The sequence below is a fragment of the Nothobranchius furzeri genome, chromosome 4, assembly GCF_043380555.1.
Source record: "Nothobranchius furzeri strain GRZ-AD chromosome 4, NfurGRZ-RIMD1, whole genome shotgun sequence".
Classification (NCBI taxonomy): Eukaryota; Metazoa; Chordata; class Actinopteri; order Cyprinodontiformes; family Nothobranchiidae; genus Nothobranchius; species Nothobranchius furzeri.
The window spans coordinates 15305588-15326893 of NC_091744.1; the positions used below are offsets into that span (position 1 = coordinate 15305588).

At 44.5% G+C, this 21306-nt stretch overlaps 2 protein-coding genes across 3 annotated transcripts; one reads left to right on the forward strand and one right to left on the reverse strand.

The window, feature by feature from the left end:
* Positions 1 to 1638: 1638 nt before the first annotated feature.
* abcg2b (ATP-binding cassette, sub-family G (WHITE), member 2b) lies at positions 1639 to 19458 on the forward strand. Of its 2 annotated transcripts, XM_054743716.2 has the most exons (16): positions 1639 to 2358; positions 2569 to 2672; positions 3093 to 3152; positions 3241 to 3358; positions 3436 to 3591; positions 7106 to 7263; positions 8498 to 8649; positions 14240 to 14332; positions 15732 to 15880; positions 16075 to 16226; positions 16524 to 16613; positions 17783 to 17907; positions 18200 to 18354; positions 18436 to 18525; positions 18603 to 18655; positions 18734 to 19458. In XM_054743716.2, the coding sequence occupies exons 3-16, from the start codon at positions 3100 to 3102 to the stop codon at positions 18879 to 18881; spliced, it is 1692 nt and encodes a 563-aa protein (XP_054599691.1). In that variant the 5' UTR covers positions 1639 to 2358; positions 2569 to 2672; positions 3093 to 3099; the 3' UTR covers positions 18882 to 19458. The 2 variants fall into 2 exon arrangements, with proteins under 2 accessions (XP_054599691.1, XP_015820200.1); XM_015964714.2 differs by lacking the exon at positions 1639 to 2358 and having other exon boundaries at positions 2372 to 2672.
* LOC129164184 (uncharacterized) lies at positions 19060 to 21013 on the reverse strand. The gene is made up of 3 exons (XM_054743464.1): positions 20376 to 21013; positions 20150 to 20345; positions 19060 to 19128 (listed from the first exon to the last, which is right to left on the reverse strand). Exons 1-3 carry the CDS (start codon positions 21011 to 21013, stop codon positions 19060 to 19062), a joined length of 903 nt encoding a protein of 300 aa, XP_054599439.1.
* Between the last annotated feature and the right edge of the window lie 293 nt (positions 21014 to 21306).

Sequence of the window (21306 nt, forward strand, 5' to 3'; positions counted from 1 at the left end):
CTTGTTCAACTTTGTTGTTTTAAATAATATTTAGAAATTGTTTCACCAGATCTCAAAAAAGCTTTTTGTAGCATGTGAACACTTTAATGCATTAGTCTTGCTAATACCAATATTTTATAAAAGTAGCCAACTAAAAATATCCCAATTTCCATTATTGCCCTTTCTAATGTGCATGCCATTTTTATTGCAATATTATCAGAACAGGCTGCTTTATAATATAAATGTTAATATTTTATAAAATTTGTTATCCCAGAGTACTTTAATCATCCTGTGCAACAATTTTTTCTTGAAAAGGTCACAGGAAGCTGATGCCTAACGTCAGTCGTCACCAGGTAAAAGACACTCTGACAGGCCCATCCATCACAGGGCGTGATCACAGGAGTTAAAAATATATTTTACAAACTATTTAGGTCAGACCAAAATATTTAGTTTGTAAAATAAATATTTTGCATACTAAGGAAATATTTAATTTGGAGATAAATATTTAGCAATCTTAATATTTAGCTGCAACAAAATATTTATTTTCCAAAATAAACATTCAAATCCTAGATACATATTTATTTTGGAGCTAAACATTTAGTTTGCAAAATCAACATTTAGGTTTAACACCAAAATAAATATTTAGAGGGAAACCAAAAATGTTTTTTTTTTAATTATTATTTAATTAAATGTTTAGTTATTAAGTTAAATATGTATTTTACAAAGTAACCATCTGGGTCAGACCTAAATAATCTGTAATCTAAATATTTAATTCAAAATTTATTTTATAAATATTTATTTATTTATTTTATAAACTACATATTTAGGTCTGATCAAAAATATTTAGTTAGCTGTGACTAGTCATCAGAAGGTTGTAGGTTCAATCTCAGCTCTGTACAGAGAATTTTGCTGTTGTGTCCTTTGGCAAGACACAACCTGTCTTACCTGCTGGTTGTGGTCAGAAGGACCGGTGGCGCCTGTACTCAGCAGCTTCACCTCTGTTAGTGTGCCCCAGGGCAGCTGTGGCTACATCGAAGCTCATCATAACCTGTGTGTAAATGGCTGAATGATACACTGTAGTGTAAAGCGCTTTGGAGTCCTCTGACTCTGAAAAGGTTCTATACAAGTGTGGGTCATTGATTCATTAAATATTTTGTTTACAAACTACATATTTAGGTATGATCAAAATATTTAGTTTGTAAAATCAACGTTTAACTCTAAATTAAATAATTAAATTGTGAGATTAAATGGACATTAGAGCAAACATCACCCTCCGACTGTGCAAAGACCTTGTTTGGACGTCCTACAGACGTGGTCTAGACCAACAAACTCAATATAGGCATGAGCTGCACGTCCATGCGACATTGACCAACTACCCCTGACTGCCTCATTAGGACCCTCCCGACGATATCACAGAGAAACCTTATGGTAGGTTTATCCGGCGAGTAAGGATTACCCGATTTGGTGGCAGGGTTGACAGGGTTAGCCAGGGGCGGCATTAGGTCCGGCTACTTGGGCTCAAGCCCCGAATGTTTTATGAAAATCCCCGGATCTAAATCGCGGAAGTAACATGCAGTACCAAAGTCCAACAGAGAGGGAGCAGCTGGCAGTAGTTTGTACACAGCCTGCCTGAGCCTCCACCACTGAAGAAGAAGCCCTTCAGCAGTCAGCTTCTTCTACAGTCTCTGCCTGAAAGGCATGAGTGAAGATGGACATAAGGACGTTTTTTAGACCAAAAGTACCGCGACAGAACCCCAGCTTTGATGAGACTGGTGTTGACTCAGGTTTGTGAGTCTTATTTGAAAATATTTGTTGTGCTGCTGGTTTGCCTAAAGTTAGCTTACTATCAGGTAAAGTTGATGGAGAAAGAAAGGGAATATTTACTATCATCTCACACTAAACACTAACAGGATCAATACTCTGCCCTGAATATGCTTAATATGTAGCTTCAGATTAAAAATTATGTGGTACAAGACAAATATATATGAAGTTGACTAGTGCATGTCACATGTGTGTGTGTGTGTGTGTGTGTGCGTGCGTGCGTGCGTGCGTGTGTGTGTGTGTGTGTGTGTGTGTGCACGCGCATGTGTGTGTTAAGCCCGATCTTCTTCAGTCCTAAATCCGCCCCTGGTTAGGACCACTGATAACTGCTTAATTTTATGGCTAAATGGTGTCTCCTAATGAGAGCTCGAAACGTCCTGTTATATTTGCTTTCTCAGTTCCTTTTTTAAAATTTATCTCAACGTCAAGACCCTATTGATGTATTTAACCCTTAAAGCCCTTACTTGCCAGTACAACCCCTGACTGCTGCTTTTTAGTGTTATAACTGTGACTTTTGCTTATATAAATGTAGGAGCTACAGACGGAAGGAGTCCAAAGGTGAGATGAGCAACGCGTTCTTCTAACCCTTCTCTATCAGTCTGCACAGGACGTTGTGTCAGACTGTACCTCTGTCGCTTGAGTTACATCTTACGTTTTTATTTTAATTTTTTTGCTTGTTTTGTTTTTAGATCTTTGCTGATAACATTTTAGTGTTTGAAAATGGTGAAAGGGGGGGAGGTCATTTCTGATGCTGAAGCCTATTTTCAGGGACCTGGACCAACAGTCTCGTTCACCAAGCTGAATTATTGCGTTCAAGAGTCAAAGTTCTGCCGCAAAATCGGTTCTGAGAAATATATCCTCAAAGATGTAAGGTAGGTCATGACACCCACAGGTAAGAGTGAGAATTTGTGTTGTGACTCAGTCAGAAACAACAGTGTAATTACTCTATGTCAATGTAATATGCTGCATATCTTCAAAAATCCTTCTAGTCATACTTTAGGACCAGATGTACGTCAGTAACAAAAATCATCTTAAAGTTTTAACATTTGGTGCCATTAAAAATGCTCTCCTCAGTTAACATATTCAAGCTGAATTATAATTTATCTAAGTTGTAATGTCAAAATGAAAATGCCAAAATTATGTTTTGCATAAAACACAACACAGACGAGCTCTACTCTATGTATAAATCTTTGCAAATTAAAACATAACATTGTCCTTAAGAGTTTATTGGTGTGCGTGTTTAACCTCATTGTTAAAGTTGAGAGAAAACTGACTTGTTTTTTTTTTTGTAGCGGCATCATGAAACCAGGAATGAATGCTATCATGGGGGCAACAGGAAGTGGCAAAACATCGTGAGAAAATGGATTTTACAAACACATATACATACATTCCAGGGATTTCCATGCTTATCTATAAGCAACTTTTGTGATTTCTTCACAGACTCCTGGATGTAATTGCAGGCAGAAAAAATCCGGCTGGACTTCGTCAGGGACACGTTTTGGTGAACGGCCGACTTGTCACATCTGACCTCAGGCTGAGTTCTGCATATGTGGTTCAGGTAAATAAACACAAACAAGCTGATTCCTTTGTTTTTTGGTGGCGTTTCCGCAGCAGCCATTTTTTTCATTTATGTAGGATGACATCCTAATGGGAACGCTATCTGTGAGAGAGAACCTCATGTTCAGTGCCAACCTGCGTCTCAACCCAAAGCGTTACTCCTCCTCTGATAAAACCAGCAGAGTAGAGGCCGTCGTAGAAGACCTGGGCCTCACGGACTGTGCAGACACAAAGGTACAGAGATCAGCTGCTTCTGGTGGTTCTGTTTTTGTCAGAGTGAATGGGTGAATGTGTGCGTGTGAATTGGTGAATGTTGTGTTGTAAAGTGTCTTGGGGTTGTAGAACTCAAAAGGATGTTGTATAAATACTATTAATATTATTTCTGTTAGATGTTCCACATTCTTATGAGACAGAAGATCAGTTTCAAACTAATCTTTTCTATCTTAACCAGCACAGTTGACCGTAGCATCATGGCAAAAACCTCTCCTAATCCATGTTAAACAAGCAGTTCAATCAGTCTTGGCAATTTGCTAAAGGGTTTATGAGTTTAATGCAAGGGGCAATGTCCTGCAGAAGTGACAAAATGGCAGTTCCCCCCTCATCGACTAGGGCTGGCTCCAGAAAAGACAGCGTTCCCATTGACTCCCATGTTCAAAATACCAACTTCACAGCAGACTGGTACAAATAGCAATTTTAGGTTTATTAGATCAAGTTTGCCGTCAATTTTTTTTGTAACTCATTTGTTTAAATTTAATGAAAGTTTAAAATAATGAATACTTAGGGGTGTTTCCTGTTGATTGACAGGTGTCCCTCCAATGAGCAATCAGTGCTAGCAGCTTGCCTCTTGCTTGCTCCAGGAAATGGCTCAGTCTCATGGTAAATGTGAACCCTACTTCACACTGGAAGCATCAGCAGAGCAGAGCTGCACTTCTGGAATGATGCTGGAAGTAAATAAGCTGTTAAGTCACTTGTATTGATTTAATCTAGACAGGAATTTGCATCGCTGCAATTGTCTTTTATTGTGAAAATTAATTATATTTTCAAAACCGTATGTAATGTCCTGTCTAGTCCTGTGTTAACTGTAGAAATTTTCATGTCTCCGAGATGGCTTGCAGCAAATATAGAACCCAATCGCATCTTTAGCAGCGCGGCACATCGAGCCTCTTCTTGGACGCGCTCTAAATTTTCACGTTTTCATCACCCTCATAGACTATAATGGATTGTGGCTTGAAGCAGTGGCGTTCCGCGCTCCTGATGTTTCCAGTATGAAGTAGCAGCCTAGATGGCCAAGGGTCATCAGAGTCGCTCAACATGGTTTTCTGGCTGAAAGCAACCCCAACCTCCATTAGCTTTGGTTAGCTCTGTTAGCTCGTAGTTACATCGTCTCAGAGTTAGATGGGTGTTAATCATCTGCCCCCAATCTCACAGCCTCGTTCTCCGCTCCATTTTTGCATTAGTGACGAGATGTGTGATGCATCAAAGATGGCGTTGGTGGGAACCGCCCACTGGGCTTCAGCTCAGCTCATCAAAAACCTACGGGTGGTGGCGTGGAGGGCTTGTCCATTATTTCTATAACCATTGGTTTTATGATATTTGTTCACGACTATCAACAGATATTTTTAACAGGCACTGATGTGCAATCCAAAAGGTGAAGTGAGGGCAGTGTTGTGATTATCTTGGTACCCTCATTAAAGCTTGATGCTTACATAAACACCTTTAAGCAATTTTGTATGCTTTAACAGTAAGCTTATCAGGCTCTTTGTATTTTTAACCTTCTGATGCTTACATGAAAAACATATTTCTGGTTTTAGGTCATTTATTTTATATTGTGTTTTTATTTTGATAGTTTAAAAGTTGTGTTGCATGTCGAGGGGTTACATGTAAAGGGAATTTAGAGTCTAAAATGTGCTCCACCATAAATTTTCATATAGTTAAAAAAATAAATAAAAGGCTCTGTGATGGATGGGCCTGTCCAGAGTGTCCCCTGTCTCTTACCTCATGGTCTGCATCTGCCCCTTCTTTCATGTGCCTCCTGGTGTTTCTCCATCCTCTCTAGGTGCTCCTTTTGTGTCTTCTAGCGCTCTCATGTGTCATGTCTGCGTCTTCCTCATGTGTCTCCTGGTGTTCCCCATTTGCCCTTTAGGTTTCCCCCCTCAGACATCCCTTTCCCAGGTCCTGTGCTCTCTTGGCCCCCTCTTAGCCACGCCCCTGTTGTTTCTTTCTATGGTGTTTTCCTTTAGTGTCAGCTTCCCCTTAGTATATTAGTCATGGTTCATGCTTTCTGGTCTTTTGTTTTTCTCTTAGGTCATTTTCCTTTGTTACAGCCTTTCAGTAGCCTAGTGAACTAGACCAAATTCTTGCTTTGCAAAGTTTAGGCACGCTCCATTGGAACCTCCACAGCTCCTACCAGGACTCTGGCTAGCCAATCACGGCTCTCTAGAGGGGTTTCAAACACATAAAGAGCTGTGATTGGTCCATAATGGTGGGCCAATATGCCTGGTGGGTGGGATGATGCAACAGAGTGAAACAAGAGTATGTCACATTCATTGTCCAGTGGAATGCAGAGATCATTTGAAAAACAACGGTAGAACCCACCCCACAACCGAGAGCCGTCAATGGAGCGTGCCAGGCTAGCCTTTTAGTATTCAGTGTGTTTTCCCCACCAGTGTTTTCTTCCTCCTCCCTGATTTAGTAATTGTATTCACCTGGTCCCTCTCCCCACACACCTGCAATTATCTCCCTCTCACCTTCCCAGTCTATTGAAGCCCTGTCTTGTCTCTGTGTTGTTGTCAGTCCATTGTATATTTGTCAGCATTGTTTCATGCTCTAGTTGAGCTTATGTCTCCAGGTTTTGGTGCTCTCAGTGAGCTTTTGTTTTTGTTAACAGCGTTTTTGGATTTTTGGACTTTTGGCTCGCTGCCTTTGGATTTATTTTTGTCCGTCCTGCAAAATAAAGCATATTTACTTTACATCATCTCTAGCCTCGTGTCATCCTGGGTTTCTGCATATTTGGGTCCTAAACATCCTCAAAACGTGACATTTACGGCTAGTTGTTCCTTTCTTTCTGATTGGCCTGTTTCCCTTTTCTCACTTCAGTTATGAATATTTTATTTTAATGTGTGAAAAGAAATATGTGCCTTGCAAGGGAAGTGTCAGCTATGTCACACTCAGTATGTGTCACCTGCCAGTTTGATTCTGTGACTGTGACTCTTGGTTCAAAGATGCAACAAATTTGATCTTTTTCATCCTTTGGAGCAACTAAGATCAATCAGCCATCTTGGATTGAACCAGCGGTGTTAAAACAGCTAGATAAAGTAATGAGCTCTGAGAGAAAAAGTGGCAACAGAGTAGCAGTCAGTGACAAACTCCCAGGGTAAAATCTTGCAGATGTTTCTCTCTTTCTGATACAAAAGAAGACAGTGATTTTGTGTTTATGGGCAAGGGTGGCAGAGGAGGTTTGAGTCCCATTCGTCTCAGTCGTTGTGTCCTTGGGCAAGACACTTCCCCGTCTTTGCCTGCTGGTGGTGGCAGAAGGGACTGGCGGCGCCAGGATTTGGCAGCTTTGCTTCCGTTAGTGAGCCCCAGGCAGCTGTGGCTATTGTAGCTCATCACCACCTTTGTGTGAATGTGAGTGTGTGTGGATGAATGACTGGTTGTGTCATAGAGCGCTTTGGTAAGTTTTTGAACCCAAGAGGTGCTATATCAAACAGGCCATTTACCGTTTTTCCATTTTTGTGTGTGAACTCAGATTGGTACGGAGTTTCTGCGTGGTGTGTCAGGAGGGGAGAGGAAACGGTGCAGCATCGGGATGGAGCTCATCACGTCTCCGTCGTTGCTGTTTCTGGACGAGCCAACCACAGGGTTGGATTCCAACACGGCTAACTGCATCATCGGCCTTCTGCACAAGTACAACACTGTCAATTTAACAACAAATACCCACATAAAACAAAAAATGTGACCCTTAAGAGCACTTTTCACAATTAAAGCTGGAGTACGTTAGCCTAGAATCTCAACCATCTGTTGCTGAAGCAAAATTATTTTGCATTGCGTGTCAGTCTAGCCACGCTCCAGTGGAACTTCCACAGCCCCAGATTAGTGACGGTCCAATCACAACACTCTATCTGTTTGGTGGGCGGGGTGTTAGTGCGACTGATCAAAACTAAGATGGCGGCAGCTCATTTGGAACAGCTTTGACATCAACTTTGGGCTATTTAGGTTTGGCTTTCTTTGAGACAAGAGTAGATAGACATACAAGTTTATTTAGAAAAAGGACGTATTCTTCTTCGACAGAGTGGGGGACTGCCTCATTGACTGACATCCATAGAGGTGAGTACAACACGTTTTTTATTGTCAAATAACATGTGGAGACAGTTTCAAACACAACCGTAGATCCCGCCAAATGACTGAGCGCCATCAATGGGTTGTGGCCATCCTATATTTTCACATATATAGGATGGCTTGCCAGGCTAGGGGTGCATAGTTTTAAAAAATAAAGTAGGGTTCTACATCCCCCAAAGTGCTTCACAACACACAAGTAATTCACCCACACACACACACGTATTCACACTCTGGAGGTGATGAGGTGCAATGTAGCCACAGCTGCCCTGGATCACAAAAGTGAAGCTGCTGAACACTGGTACCACCGGTTCCTCCCACCACCACCAGCAGGCAAGGCGGGTTAAGTGTCTTGTCCAAGGACATGACTGCGACAGACTGATGGACCCGATCCCTCAACCCTCCGGTTATGACCCTGTCACTTACCGCCTCTGTCACCGTCGTCCCATCAGGGGCGTGCTAGCATCCTCGAGCTGGATTGCTGCTGATTTTTTTAAATGAATGATTAGGAGCTCCTGCAGAATCTGGTAAAAACTAGTGTTTCTGAACAGAAACATATAAAAAATGCAGCCACAATGGCTCTCCGTAAGCGCTACAAGGCCATTTGTGAAGCTATGTGAGGCATGGCTTTTAGCTAGCCCCCAGAAGGGGAGGGGGGAGCAGGGGCAGGAACTATAACTTACATTTCAAAATCTTATCATTCTCTCCTCGATGATGTCACACTATGGACCTCAGCTTTAATTAGCATTTTCTCGTCAACCTCTTCTGATTTTGTTCTAACATGAAAATGTTTAAACATCTCCAGGCTGTCCAGAAGGGGGAAGACTGTGATCTTCTCTATTCACCAGCCACGCTACTCCATCTTTAAATTGTTTGACCACCTGACACTGATGCATAAAGGAGAGATTGTGTATGCGGGAGCAGCGGACCACGCTCTGGAGTACTTCACAGACCTCGGTATGCTCTCCTCATTATGAAAGACAGAGGACTTGGATTAAGAGGTAGATGTTGAATACTTACAAAACAATTTAGTATACGTACAGTGCTCTACATAAATGAGTACACCCCCTTTAAAAAGTACAAATTTAATCAGCAGCTCAATGAACAAAAGAACAATTTCCAGAATTTTCACAAGGCTGGGTTTTATTGAACACTTGTTTAACTCCCTATCATGACATGAAGGTTAATAATATAACTTGGATCACAAAATCTTCAGTTTTACTAAAATTGGTTGAAGCAAAAATGAAAATACCCCACAACAAAAACTACTACATCTAGTATTTTGTATGACCACTGTGATTTTCAAGGACAGCACCAAGACTTCTAGGCATGAAATGAACAAGTTGGCGACTTATAGCAACATCTATCTTTTTCCATTCTTCAAGAAGAACCTCTTTTAGAGCCTGGATGCTGGATGGAGAGTGATGCTCAACTTGCTGCTTCAGAATTCCCCACAGGTTTGCTGTGTTCATGCTGTGTTGAGTTTCAAATTCCATCTTTCAGTTCTTTTTAAAACACAGAAAAGGTTTAATTACCTGCAACGTTTTGTTTGCGGCTGCAAACATCATCAGGCTCATGCCGATGGTGGCGTCACTTCTTTCGTTAATCTGCGGGCAGCAGAGGACTTTGTCGCCCTCTGCTGCCCGCTCTCCCCTCTCGGATGATGCAGTTCCATGCGCGATCCAACGAGTTAACTCCATCTTCCCTGTTCATGGTCCCACATCCACGTCTCCTTATCTCGATTGCTTATTTTTGTCACACCTTGTCCTGTCTCCCCTTTTGGTTTAGTCCTGTGTCTCTGTTAATTGCTCCCACCTGCCTCTCATTTCCCAATCACCCAAGCTCCCAGCCCTCCTGCATTTAAACCCCTTCTGTTTTGTGTCTCGTGTTGGATCATTGTTTCTATGTCCTGCGTGCTTCAGATTAAAGTTCTTGTTAAACGTTCCTACCTGTCTGCCTGTCTGCCTCACCCCATTTGGATCCTCACCTCATCTCCGCTTCGCTCACCGGCACGTTAGTGACAGAATGATCTAACCCTGTACAGGATCCAGCGGGGAGATTCTCCCCTGGGAGTGCCTGCTCCAGTTCCTCTCCTCGGACCACCGGCCGGCTTCTCCTCCTCCGGCTTTGCCTTCGCCTCGCCGCAGACGCCGTCACCGACCCTCAGCCTCGGCGTTCCTCTCCACCCTCCCGGAGCCAGATGAGAGGTTGGACCGGGAGACGCTTCCGGATCGCTCCAGCTTCATGGGCACCAGACTGGCTGTGTTCTCCCCCGGAACTGGCCCACGGCGTGGGGAAGAATGCCGGGCTCCACCGCAATCCTGTGTCCCAGGACGGAGCCGTGAGCTCACCGCTGCCCCGGCTCGGCGCACCTGCTTGGACCCGCCCCCAGTCAGACCAACAGTCCCGTCTCCGGTCCAATCCGCGCCTCCGTCATCTGCAGGCGGAGGAACCACGCCCACAGCCCAGCTGACAGAGCTCGCAGGGCTCCAGGCGGAGCTTGGCCGGATCCGTCAGCCTCAAGGAGTCCCACCTGGACACCCTGTCCTCCCCGAATCACCAGGAGAGGGTTTCAGTCCAGCCAGCAGCTCCCTCATCTCAGAGCCAGAGGAGCTAGCCTGCAGTCCACCCAGCAGAGCTCGCCGGTCTCCGAGCTGAGCTGGCCCAACTCCATCAGAGCCTCAGTCTCCAGGAGCTCCAGCTGGACACTCTATCCTCCCTCCTCTCCCAGTTTCCAGCACCACCAGTTCAGTTGCATCCTGTTCCAGTGGTGGTCCCGGTGGATGCACCACATCCTGTTCCAGCGGTGGTCCCGGAGGTCGTACCGCGTCCGGTCCAGCCTGTCCAATTGGTCCCGTCTGCAGCAGCTCCTCCTCCACTCCAGAAGCCGGCGGTCCAGAAGCCGGCGGTCCAGAGGCCGGTGGTCCTGAAGCCGGCGGTCCAGAGGCCGGCGGTCCAGAAGCCGACGATCCAGAAGTCGACGCTCCCGGTCCAGAAGTCAACGGTCCAGAAGTCGACGCCCCCGGACCAGAAGTCGACGGTCCAGAAGCCGACGCCTCCGGACCAGAAGACGTTGGTCCAGAAGTCGACGGTCCAGGACCAGAAGTTGACGCCCCCGGACCAGGGGTCGACGGACCAGAAGTCGATAGAGGTTGACGCCTCTTCCAGTCCTGTGGTCGACACCTCTTCCAGTCCTGTGGTTGACGCCTCTTCCAGCCCTGTGGTTGACGCCTCTTCCAGTCCTGTGGTCGACGCCTCCTCGTGTTCTGAGGGCGACGCCTCATCCACTCCAGAGGTCGACGCCTCATCCACTCCAGAGGTCGACGCCTCATCCACTCCAGAGGCCGACGCCTCATCCACTCCAGAGGCCGACGCCTCATCCACTCCAGAGGCCGACGCCTCATCCACTCCAGAGGCCGACGCTTCATCCACTCCAGAGGCCGACGCTTCATCCACTCCAGAGGTCGACAATTCATCCACTCCAGAGGTCGATGCCTCATCCACTCCAGAGCTCGACGCCCCCTCCAGTCCAGAGGTCGACGCCCTCTCCAGTCCAGAGTTCGACGCTCTCTCCAGTCCAGAGGTCGACGCTCTCTCCAGTCCAGAGGTCGACGCTTTCTCCAGTCCAGAGGTCGACGCTCTCTCCAGTCCAGAGGTCGACGCTCTCTCCAGTCCAGAGGTCGACGCTCTCTCGTGTCCAGAGGTCGACGCTCTCTCGTGCCCAGAGGTCGACGCTCCCTCGTGCCCAGAGGTCGACGCTCCCTCGTGTCCAGAGGTCGACGCTCCCTCGTGTCCAAAGGTCGACGCTCCCTCGTGTCCAGAGGTCGACGCTCCCTCATGTCCAGAGGTCGATGTCATCTCCAGTCCAACATCTCCGCCGTCTCCAGTCCATTGGTCGGCGCCACCTCCAGCCCAGAGGCCGACGACGACGCCTTCAGCCCAGAGGCCGCCGCCGACGCCTCCAGTCCAGAAGCCGACGACGACGCCTCCAGTCCAGAAGTCAAAGACGCCACCTCCGGCGTCTCTGCCTCCGGTCACCGTCAGTCCTGCCCTCGTCAGGCGCAGGCCCCCAAGAGTCCATCCTCGTCTCCTCCTCTGTCCCAGACGCAGGCCTCCTAGAGCTCTTCGTCGCCTCCTCCTCTGCCCCAGACGCAGGCCCCCAAGAGCCAGCCGTCGCCTCCTCCTCTGCCCCAGACGCAGGCCCCCAAGAGCCAGCCGTCGTCTCCTCCTCTGCCCCAGGCGCAGGCCCACGGACTCTACTGGTCCCTGCCTCCTCTTCATCGGGCCCTCGGTCCCTCTCGGTCCCCCTTCTCCCGCCCTGCTTTATGTTCCTATGGGCGTCTGGAATCTGCCCTTTGAGGGGGGGGGGGGGGGGGGGGGGGGTACTGTCACACCTTGTCCTGTCTCCCCTTTTTGGTTTAGTCCTGTGTCTCTGTTAATTGCTCCCACCTGCCTCTCGTTTCCCAATCGCCCAAGCTCCCAGCCCTCCGGTATTTAAACCCCTTCTGTTTTGTGTCTCGTGTTGGATCATTGTTTCTATGTCCTGCGTGCTTCAGATTAAAGTTCTTGTTAAACGTTCCTACCTATCTGCCTGTCTTCCTCACCCCGTTTGGATCCTCACCTCATCTCCGCTTCACTCACCGGCACGTTAGTGACACTTTTATCCAGCTTATTTCTGTTGTTCGGTGTTTATGATCCTTGTGTTGTCCCAGTCCATTATATGCTCTTCTCTTGTGCAGTGATCTGTTACAGCTGAGTCCTTTATTGTGCTTTCTGCTTCTTCTTTTGCTGCTCTTGTGTGTTTTCGACTTGCCTCTTTCTCACACTCCTTTCTATGTTCTATTGTTCGTGTGTTGAGTTGGCGTCCGGTTTCTCCTATGTATGTTTTATTGCAGAGTTTGCATGGGATTTCGTAAATGACTCCACATTTAAGTCCAGCTGATATTTTGTCTTTAGGGTGCACTAGTCTGTTTCTAACTGTTGTGTATGGTTTTGTTGGTGTGTTTATGTTGTGTTTTTTCATTGTTGCTCTTATTTTTTCTGTTATGCCTTTGATGTATGGTAGGGTTATCACTGGTTTTGGTTCTTGTCTTTCTGGGTTTTTGTCATGTTGGAAAAGTGCACAACGACCAAGTGCACATAGTGATGGCAGCATCTTCTCCCTCAGTAGTACATTGTTGAGTTCATGATACCATCAGTGAAGTACAGCTCCCCAACACCAGCAGCATTCACGCAGCCCAAGGACACTGTTTCCATGTTTCACTGTAGGCACCTTGCAGTTCTATTTGAAATCATCACCTTTACGACGCCATACAGCTTTGAAACCATTAGTTCCACAAACGGTGATCTTTGTCTCATCACTCCAGAGTATAGAGTCCCAGTAGTCTTCATCTCTTTCATTATGGGCCCTAGCAAATCCTAGGTGTGCTTTTTTGTGCATGGGCTTTAGGAGAGGCTTCCTTCGTGGACGATACCCATGCATGCCATTCGTCTGCAGTGTACGCCGTGTGGTGTCACGGGAAACGGTCATTCCAGTTTGGTTTTCTACTGCTTTAGCTAACTGCAGTAAACTTGCATGGTGACTTTCTTCAACCCTTCTCATCAGAAGACGCTCCTGTCCAGATGTTAACTTCCGTGGACGGCCTGAACGTCTCTGTAAGATGGCTGCACTTCCAAGTTTTTGGATCACATTGGCTACAGCATTTTGACTAATATGCAATTTTTTTGCTGATCTTCTTGTAGTTCTCAACTTTTTGTGTAAAGAAACGATTTCCTTTCTCAGATTTTGTGACATTTCTCTTCCACGTGGAGCCATTGTTGACAGCATGAAATGGGAAGAGCTTTTCTTTGTTAAGTAACGCCCTTTTATAGTCACCTGTCATCTGGACACCTCTTAAATGAATCATTAGACTCACCTGTGGTTGAACGCCTGTTAATTTTGTTGTCTCAGGTGCGGCTTTTCTCTTGAGACTATATTTGGGTGTACTCATTTTTGCAACATGGGCTTGAATGGATTTGTTAGGAAAATCAGTTTTTGTGTGCAACCGAACAAGTCTTGTTTGCTATCAGTGGCCCACATTTGTGGGAGTATTTTGTAGTAGTCTCATTGAAAAAGTTGATTCTGAAAGGAAACTAAAGGTCTTCTGACAAATGTAGTGGGGTGTACTCATTAATGCTGAGCACTGTATCAGTTACAGTCCCATTAGTGGTCACGTACACACTGGTGTGTGTGCAAAATATCTTCTCAGCATTTGGCCCATCTCCTGGGGAAGCAGTGAGCTGCAGACACAGCTGTGCTCGGGAATCATTTGGTGATTTAACGCCCAAATCCAACCGCTTATTGCTGAGTGTCAAGCAGGGAGGTAATAGGACCTATTCATTTTGTCTTTGGTATTATCCAACTGGGATTTGAACCCCTATCTCCCAGTCCCAGGTTGGACACTCATACCACTAGGCCACTGAGCTGGCAGTGTATAGCTGTATGTAGTATGTACTCAGTACTAGAAGGATGCAGAATAACCAGCTGAATGTCTTCCTGTTCGGACAGGATATCAAATTGAGGCTTTCAACAACCCTGCTGACTTTTTTATGGACATCACAAATGGAGACGCAGCGTCAACACAGGAAACAATGACTGCAGGTGATTTGCCAAGATAAAAGTTTTCTGCAAAACAATTGCATAAATCACATGATCTGCTCCATTATTGTACAATAAACTGAGATTAAAGTGACAATTAGATTAAAAACTTTTAGGCTATTAGTGATACCCCACTCATTTAGCTGCCAGCTAACCTCAGATTGCTTACTTACTTGCAGTGGTTGAGTATTTGAAATTGTTAGGCTTCTTCATAACAAAATCAAAGCTGCATTGGCAAATCTTGAGAAAAAGCTAGCTTTTAAACACAGTCACAGAACTCTCTCCTCTCCCGTCGGCTAGCATCCGTAGGCCACGTCCACTTCCTACCGGAACTTGAACTGCCACACTAAATGACAGAGCGCTAAACACCAGTCGCCATTTTCTACGTCTAGACTCCTTTTGTTGTCTGTAACTTCAAATGGCGTTTTTCTTTTTGGGATTTCAGCAGTTTGTCCTAAAGTTGATAATACTGAGCAGAGAACCTCTTACACCAGTGGTGTTCTATTGCAAAATATGTGAGCTCGTAATGAGTGGAGAAATCAGGCAAATGCAGAAGTGCGGCAGTTCGGTGAGACCGACAACCAGGTGGTCCAATCGTTGGGTTCGAACTGAGCCGTGTTGTTGGCTAAGGTTTTATGACACATGTGATAGAACCATTTCATTATTTCTTTCCTCCTTTTTATCACAACAATATATTCATACAATTCGTTTTAGAAAATATGTCCCTAAAACCAGTTGTTTCAAAAAGCCCCCATTTGTGATGTCACAAACAGGAAAAGTAGAATAAACCACCTCTCATGTACAAGAGAGAGATGCTGCTGGAGGAGCAGCGGGTCAACTCTGAGCCCCTCCCAGATATCAGAGTTTCTTAGCTTACAGCAGCCTGAGTGGGGGTAGGTGGGCGTGGCCAGTTATAGCATGTTTTCTTACAGTGACAGAGCCCTGAAATGGCTCATTCTGGAAGGTACTGAGAATGTCAATAATGAAACTGCTGCAATCGCTTAATGTGAGGGATTTAATGCAAAGAAACATGTTTTGTATTGACTTGTTGTCAAACAGTCCCCATCACTGTAGGCCTTTAAGAGTCATTTGAAGACTTATTTTTAACATTTGGTTTTTATGTAATATGGATTTTTAGAATTTTGGGCTTTTATCGTATCCGTTTTGTTATTTTAGTCACTCTTTTATGCAGTTTGAATCTGTCTTGTGGTCTCTTTGCTCTTTTGTTGTTTTTATGTTATGTTCAGCACTTTGGGCTTCTGTAAAGGCAGTGGAAGGCACTATACAAATTAAATTTGATTCATTGATTGATCAACAATAAAACTTTTTTAAGTCATAACATATCTATTTAAAAACTGTTTGGTTTATTCTATTTTCATGATTTGTTAATCTCGTTTCTAAGTGGAGAGTAAAACCTCTTTAATGCTGAAGTATCACCAGTCCCATCTGTACCAGAATGTGATGGAGGAGCTGGAACATATAGATCAGAGCATCACTGGGGAGGCAAACGGTGATGAGACGGCCCAGTATGCCACCTCCTTCCTCTTTCAGGTGTGTAGTGAAAACAGATTACAAAACTTTTGTTTGTTTTTTTTACAACAGTCAAATGAAACTTGGTTAATGTGCAATGATTAACAGAAACAGGTGAGTCATCTACCTGTTTTATCACTGTTCCTAGCTGCCCGCTGGCTGAACCTGCTCATGGTCATAAAAACACTGATAATCGTTTAATATGTGTGACACAGATGCGTGTGGTGTGTGGCAGGACGGTGAAGAACATCTTAAGGAACCCTCAAACCTCTTACGCTCAGCTGGCTCTCAACATCTTTTTTTCGCTTCTGGTGGGACTCATTTACTACCAGATGCCTTTGACTCTGCCTGAGGCTTTACAGAACAGGTATAAATACATACTGTACGCTGCAGCCTGAATGTTTGGCTCAGTGCAAACGCTTCATTTCTACTCTATCTCATGAAACTAGAAAATAAATCAGTTTTATTTTAGTTTTCATGCAGAACTAAAGCAAAACTCAAGTGTGCTAAGACAACTATGTAATTTCAGATCAAAATAACAACAAATATAAAACACGGATTTTGTATGAAGAACAGCTTTCATGATGCTTTGCTAATTTAGCTCAAATTCAGGCCGGATAGACCCTCATGGTGAACTGAATATCTAAACTTTACATCTTTCTAGGAGTGGAGCGTTTTTCTTCCTCATCATCAACATGGTGTTTGGGAATCTCTCTGCAGTTGAGCTGTTTATCAATGAAAGGGTGATCTTCATGTAAGTATAAACCCTGCATAAAGTACTCTGCTTTACTTTTCTTCCTGCTTTACACTCATTAAAATGATCCTAACATGTTGTCTCAGTCTGATTTTTGGCTCCTCTCATCTACAACGCTAAGGGTGTTTCTCAATATCAAGGCACTGATTCCAGAAGTACACATAACAAAAAGCAAGGAGAACGACAGCATGTCTCCAAAAAGGGCTGGGGTTTGGGACAGCAGTAGCTCAGGAGGTAGAGCGGGTTGTCCAGCAATCCCGGCTCCAACCAGAGAATGCTGCTGTGTCCTTGGGCAAGACATTTAACCCATCTTGCCTGCTGATGGTCGAAGGGAACGGTGGCGCCTGTGTTTTGAAGGCATCGTCTCTGTCAGTGCTCCCCAGGGCAGATTTAGCTACATCACAGCTCATCCCCACCAGCATGTGAATGTGTGTGTGGATGGGTGGATGACTGATTGTGTTGTGAAGCACCTTGGTGGGTTGTAGAATCCTAAGAAGGCGCTATGCAAGTACAGGCTATTTACCATTTCATCTTCTGTTCTGTTTACATCAGCTACTGCGGTTTAAACAGGAAATTCTGTACGTTTACCTGCATTTGACTTTTATTTTTGAAAGTTTCCCGGTGTTTTACACAGCTTTAGTGTTTGACTTCCTGTCTGGCGTGATCTAAACTGCAGAGTTTGGCGTGTTTTGGAAGCACAGCGTGTAAAGAATAGACTTGAATCTTAATGATAGCGTCCCCCATGGACGTAATTTTGGGGGGGGACAGGGGGACATGTCACACACACAAACACACTTTTTCCAAAGTCAAGTTTTGACCCCTGCACTTTTTACCATCCAAAAACAATATTACGCTATATTAAATTGACACTGGTTGAGCTCTAGGACCAAGCAGAAAACAACCGTTTGTGTTGAAGCCTGTTTCGCATTAGAACATACTGTAAAGATCCCCCCCCCCCCCCCCACTTCTAAAGTGAAAATTACGTCCATGGCGTCCCCTCACTTTCTGGCAGATGAACGGACCTAGACCTGTTGCCTCTGTGACCAAACAGAAAATTATCAATGGATTGATGGATTATGACACTACTTTAAATACATATAAAAACAAACAGTCACACTATTTACCAGACCTTTGGATTTTTTTTTCATTTTCTTTTCATTTTTCTGCAGTCATGAGAACTCCAGTGGTTACTACCGCACATCTGTCTACTTCCTGTCCAAGGTCTTGGCTGACATCATCCCCAACCGCATAATCCCTATCTCTGTGTTCTCAGCCATCGCATACTATATGATGGGTAACACACACACACACACACACGCACACACACACACACACACACACACACACACACATATATACTCAAGTGTGCAAAGTCAAGTTTACTTAAAATGCTGCTGTTTAAACGTGTTAAGTCTCACTGACAGGAAGCTTGTTTTCACTCTGTTTTGTGCGTCAGCTGATTACATTTTTAACTGGAAGGCTCTGTTTAAGGTCATCCTTAATGAGCCCCATGAGGAGGAAACTTCTGAAAGCAGCTCTCCAAACTCTAATAGTATTTAATTGACCTTTTTTTCCTGTGTCATAAGGGTTGAAGCCGGCCTTTGAGGCCTTCCTGTGCTTTATTCTGACCATGTCTTTGGTCAGTCTAGCTGGGTGTGGGCTTGCCTTCCTCGTCTCGGCGAGTGTTTCTACGTTTGCGATGGCCAACATCCTCATCGCTTTACCCTTTGTCTTCATGATGGTGAGATGTACAAACCTAAATAACATTCAAGATTAAATGTTGACTAAATTACCGGTCCGACTCCTTCCCTTTCCTCGTCAGGTCTTCGGTGGCTTCCTCGTCAATCTCAACGCCATGCTGAGCTGGCTCTCCTGGCTGAAATGGATCAGCATTTTCAGATACGGACTGAATGTAAGATCAATCAAATTAGCTGAGGATGTGTTCTTGAGTGGGTTGTGGAAGATGCATGAAGCCTTTTTCTTTCCCAGGCTCTTTACGTCACTGAGATGAAGGGACAGTTGTTCTACAGTAACGCCACCATGTGAGTGCAACCTCACAGCTGCTTTTAGAGCCCAGTTAATCCCCTGTTGATGTTAAATATCTCTTCTCTGTGCTGCAGTCTCCCAGGGGAGGTTTTTCTGAAGAGCATGGACATTGACTACTCTGCGTGGGGCTTTTGGCAGAACCAGGTCGCTCTGCTGGGAATTATTGTCGTCTGCATGGTGCTGGCCTACGTGCAGCTGCTACGAATTAACCGCTGGAAGTGATTCCTACCCATCTGTTCATGCAACTGTCATTGAGAATTTTGTATTGTGTTCACTTAAGATGCAGCTTTAATATTTTAGATGCTTCAACCAAAAAGATTCATTATTTTGTGCACGTGGAGCCTCATGCACATGAAACACACGTGGCGTAACATTTGACTCTGCTAAGCTCACGCACAGCTCACTTGGCCTGTGCACGAGGGGGGTGTCTAACAAGAGGCACGTCGTCGTCTAAGTCTTCACAAATCCACTTAGAGGGAGTGAGCTAATATTAGCTTCAATAAAGACAACAAGGAGTTAATCCACATTTTTGTCAGTAAATCAAATGTTTCTCTTTTTATTTCAATGAAAATAAGTGCTTTCTATATAGCCTAAAGATTGGTAAAATCAGAATTAATATTTATATTATTTAAGTAAATTATAAAAATGGGCCAGATAATAAACATTTAAAGCCGCCTTTCTTCTAATATGTAACATTTATTAAAGATTTTGAAGCTTAAAGCTGACCTTTTCAGTTGTAACACATTTAGTAGAGTTGCCTTTCCAAGCATCTTAAAGATGCTTCCCAGCTTCACCTTGTTAGAAAATAAAGTTTCATTATACGTCACTAATACTACGGAAGCAGGTTAGGGCCACTGAAAATAAAAATAAAGAGAATTCTAACTTTGATCTCAGAAAGCAAAAATTCATAATTCTGAGATTAAATTCAGAATTCTTTTTAATTTTTCTTTTCAATGGCACTAATCATTTTCCATACTACTAGTCACTATTTACACTCTCGGTGTTCTCAACCTCAAATAACTCAATTATAGCCCTTGTGTTTTTTTCATTATCATATTCAGATTTAATGTTATAATTTTAAAAATCCATATCTGATTTGCATCAACTTCAGTTTAACAGGATAGACCGAAAACAAATACAAAACAGTCAAGAGTGCATCAATAAACCACAAGATGTCTGTCATCAGGTTACAGATCTGTGTGTTCTAGATCTACATTTGCTCCACAACTTAAATATAGTAAAATAAAAAAAACACTTTACTCTTTGCATCTCAAAGTAAATACTTAGAACTTAGTTTTGTTAATGAAAGGTTTAATGAAGGTAGTGAGATGCTTCCCTTCATAGATTCTACTGAAATAAGCTGTTTGTTCTGGAGGCATTTAGGAGAAACATAAAAAATAAATAAGAATATTTGCTGTAAACCTTTTGATCACAGATCACCTTTAAAAGCTTTTCACGCCACTCTCGCTCCTGTTCAGGCTGTCCCTCACTGTTACTGGTTTGTTCTCCAACCCACAGAGCCACTCGGTGCATTTCATCACCACATGCTCGTCCACACCGGAGTCGTCCTCTTCCTCGTACTCCACATCGTCGTACTTGTGTTTGTCGTTCAGGAGGGAGATTTTTAGAATTGAGCTGATGTCTACCAGTTCAGCATCGTGGGCATTCTTAGTTGCAGCTCTGCTGCTCGTGGCTCCAATCCTCTGACCTGCTGACAGGTGCCTCCTTCTTCTCGAGTCGGTGGTGCTCCCAGGAGCACTTGGAACATTTCTAGCAGATGAACGCTGATGTCTCTCACTGTTTCTCCTTTGCAATAGTAGAACCGCTTCAGGTGTGAGCGTCAGTGTAAAACGGGCCTCTGCCTGGTTCCTAGCTCTCGTTTTCACCACTGGTTCAGCCTTCACAGACTTGTGAGTCGAGTGTTTGTGCTGCGATGCCTTAGGCAGAGATTCTCCAGAGCTTGAGGTGGGAATGGAGTCTGCCTGTGATGACGGCAGTAAGCGGCCTCTTGCAACTGCACTGGTTGTTGTTAGGTGACTCTTGAGTTGATTCTTTCTCCCCAGCTGCTTCAAGTTTAAAGTCAGCCGCTCCTTGACTGAGCTGCCTTTGTCTTCTCCCAAAACCTTCGTTTTGGCCACACTGCTTGTGGACAAAGCAGTTGCGGGTCTCTCTTTCCCACTCAGGCCTGACACGGAGCGTGCAATCACTACTTGTGGTATAAACGGCATTTTGGCAACACACAGAAGCAAGTAGGAAAAAAGTTCAGTTTTGCGGGTGAAATGATGGTATAAAGAAAACGAGGAGGAAAACGCTGTGCTAAGGTAAACAAGATACTCAGACGCATCCTCAGCCATGCAGGGGTCAGCTAGTGCATCGCTGCTTGGGTCAGCCGCAGCTCATCTACTCTGGAGCAATGAGCATCCCGACTTTTTATACAGAGGGAGTGGTGTGGCCTTGGGAAGAGGTGAATAAAAGGCTTTGCAGCATCTAGAATGCTTGTTGCTCCCAGGCTCAAAGATCTAAAATAAGCCTTCACTATAATCCTCCAGGTCTGATCAGTGAAAGCACGTTTTACAGTGCACAGTCCAGGTGCACATGCAGACTTTAATCCAGAGTGACTCTTGTCCAGACGGAGAGAGAAAGAGAG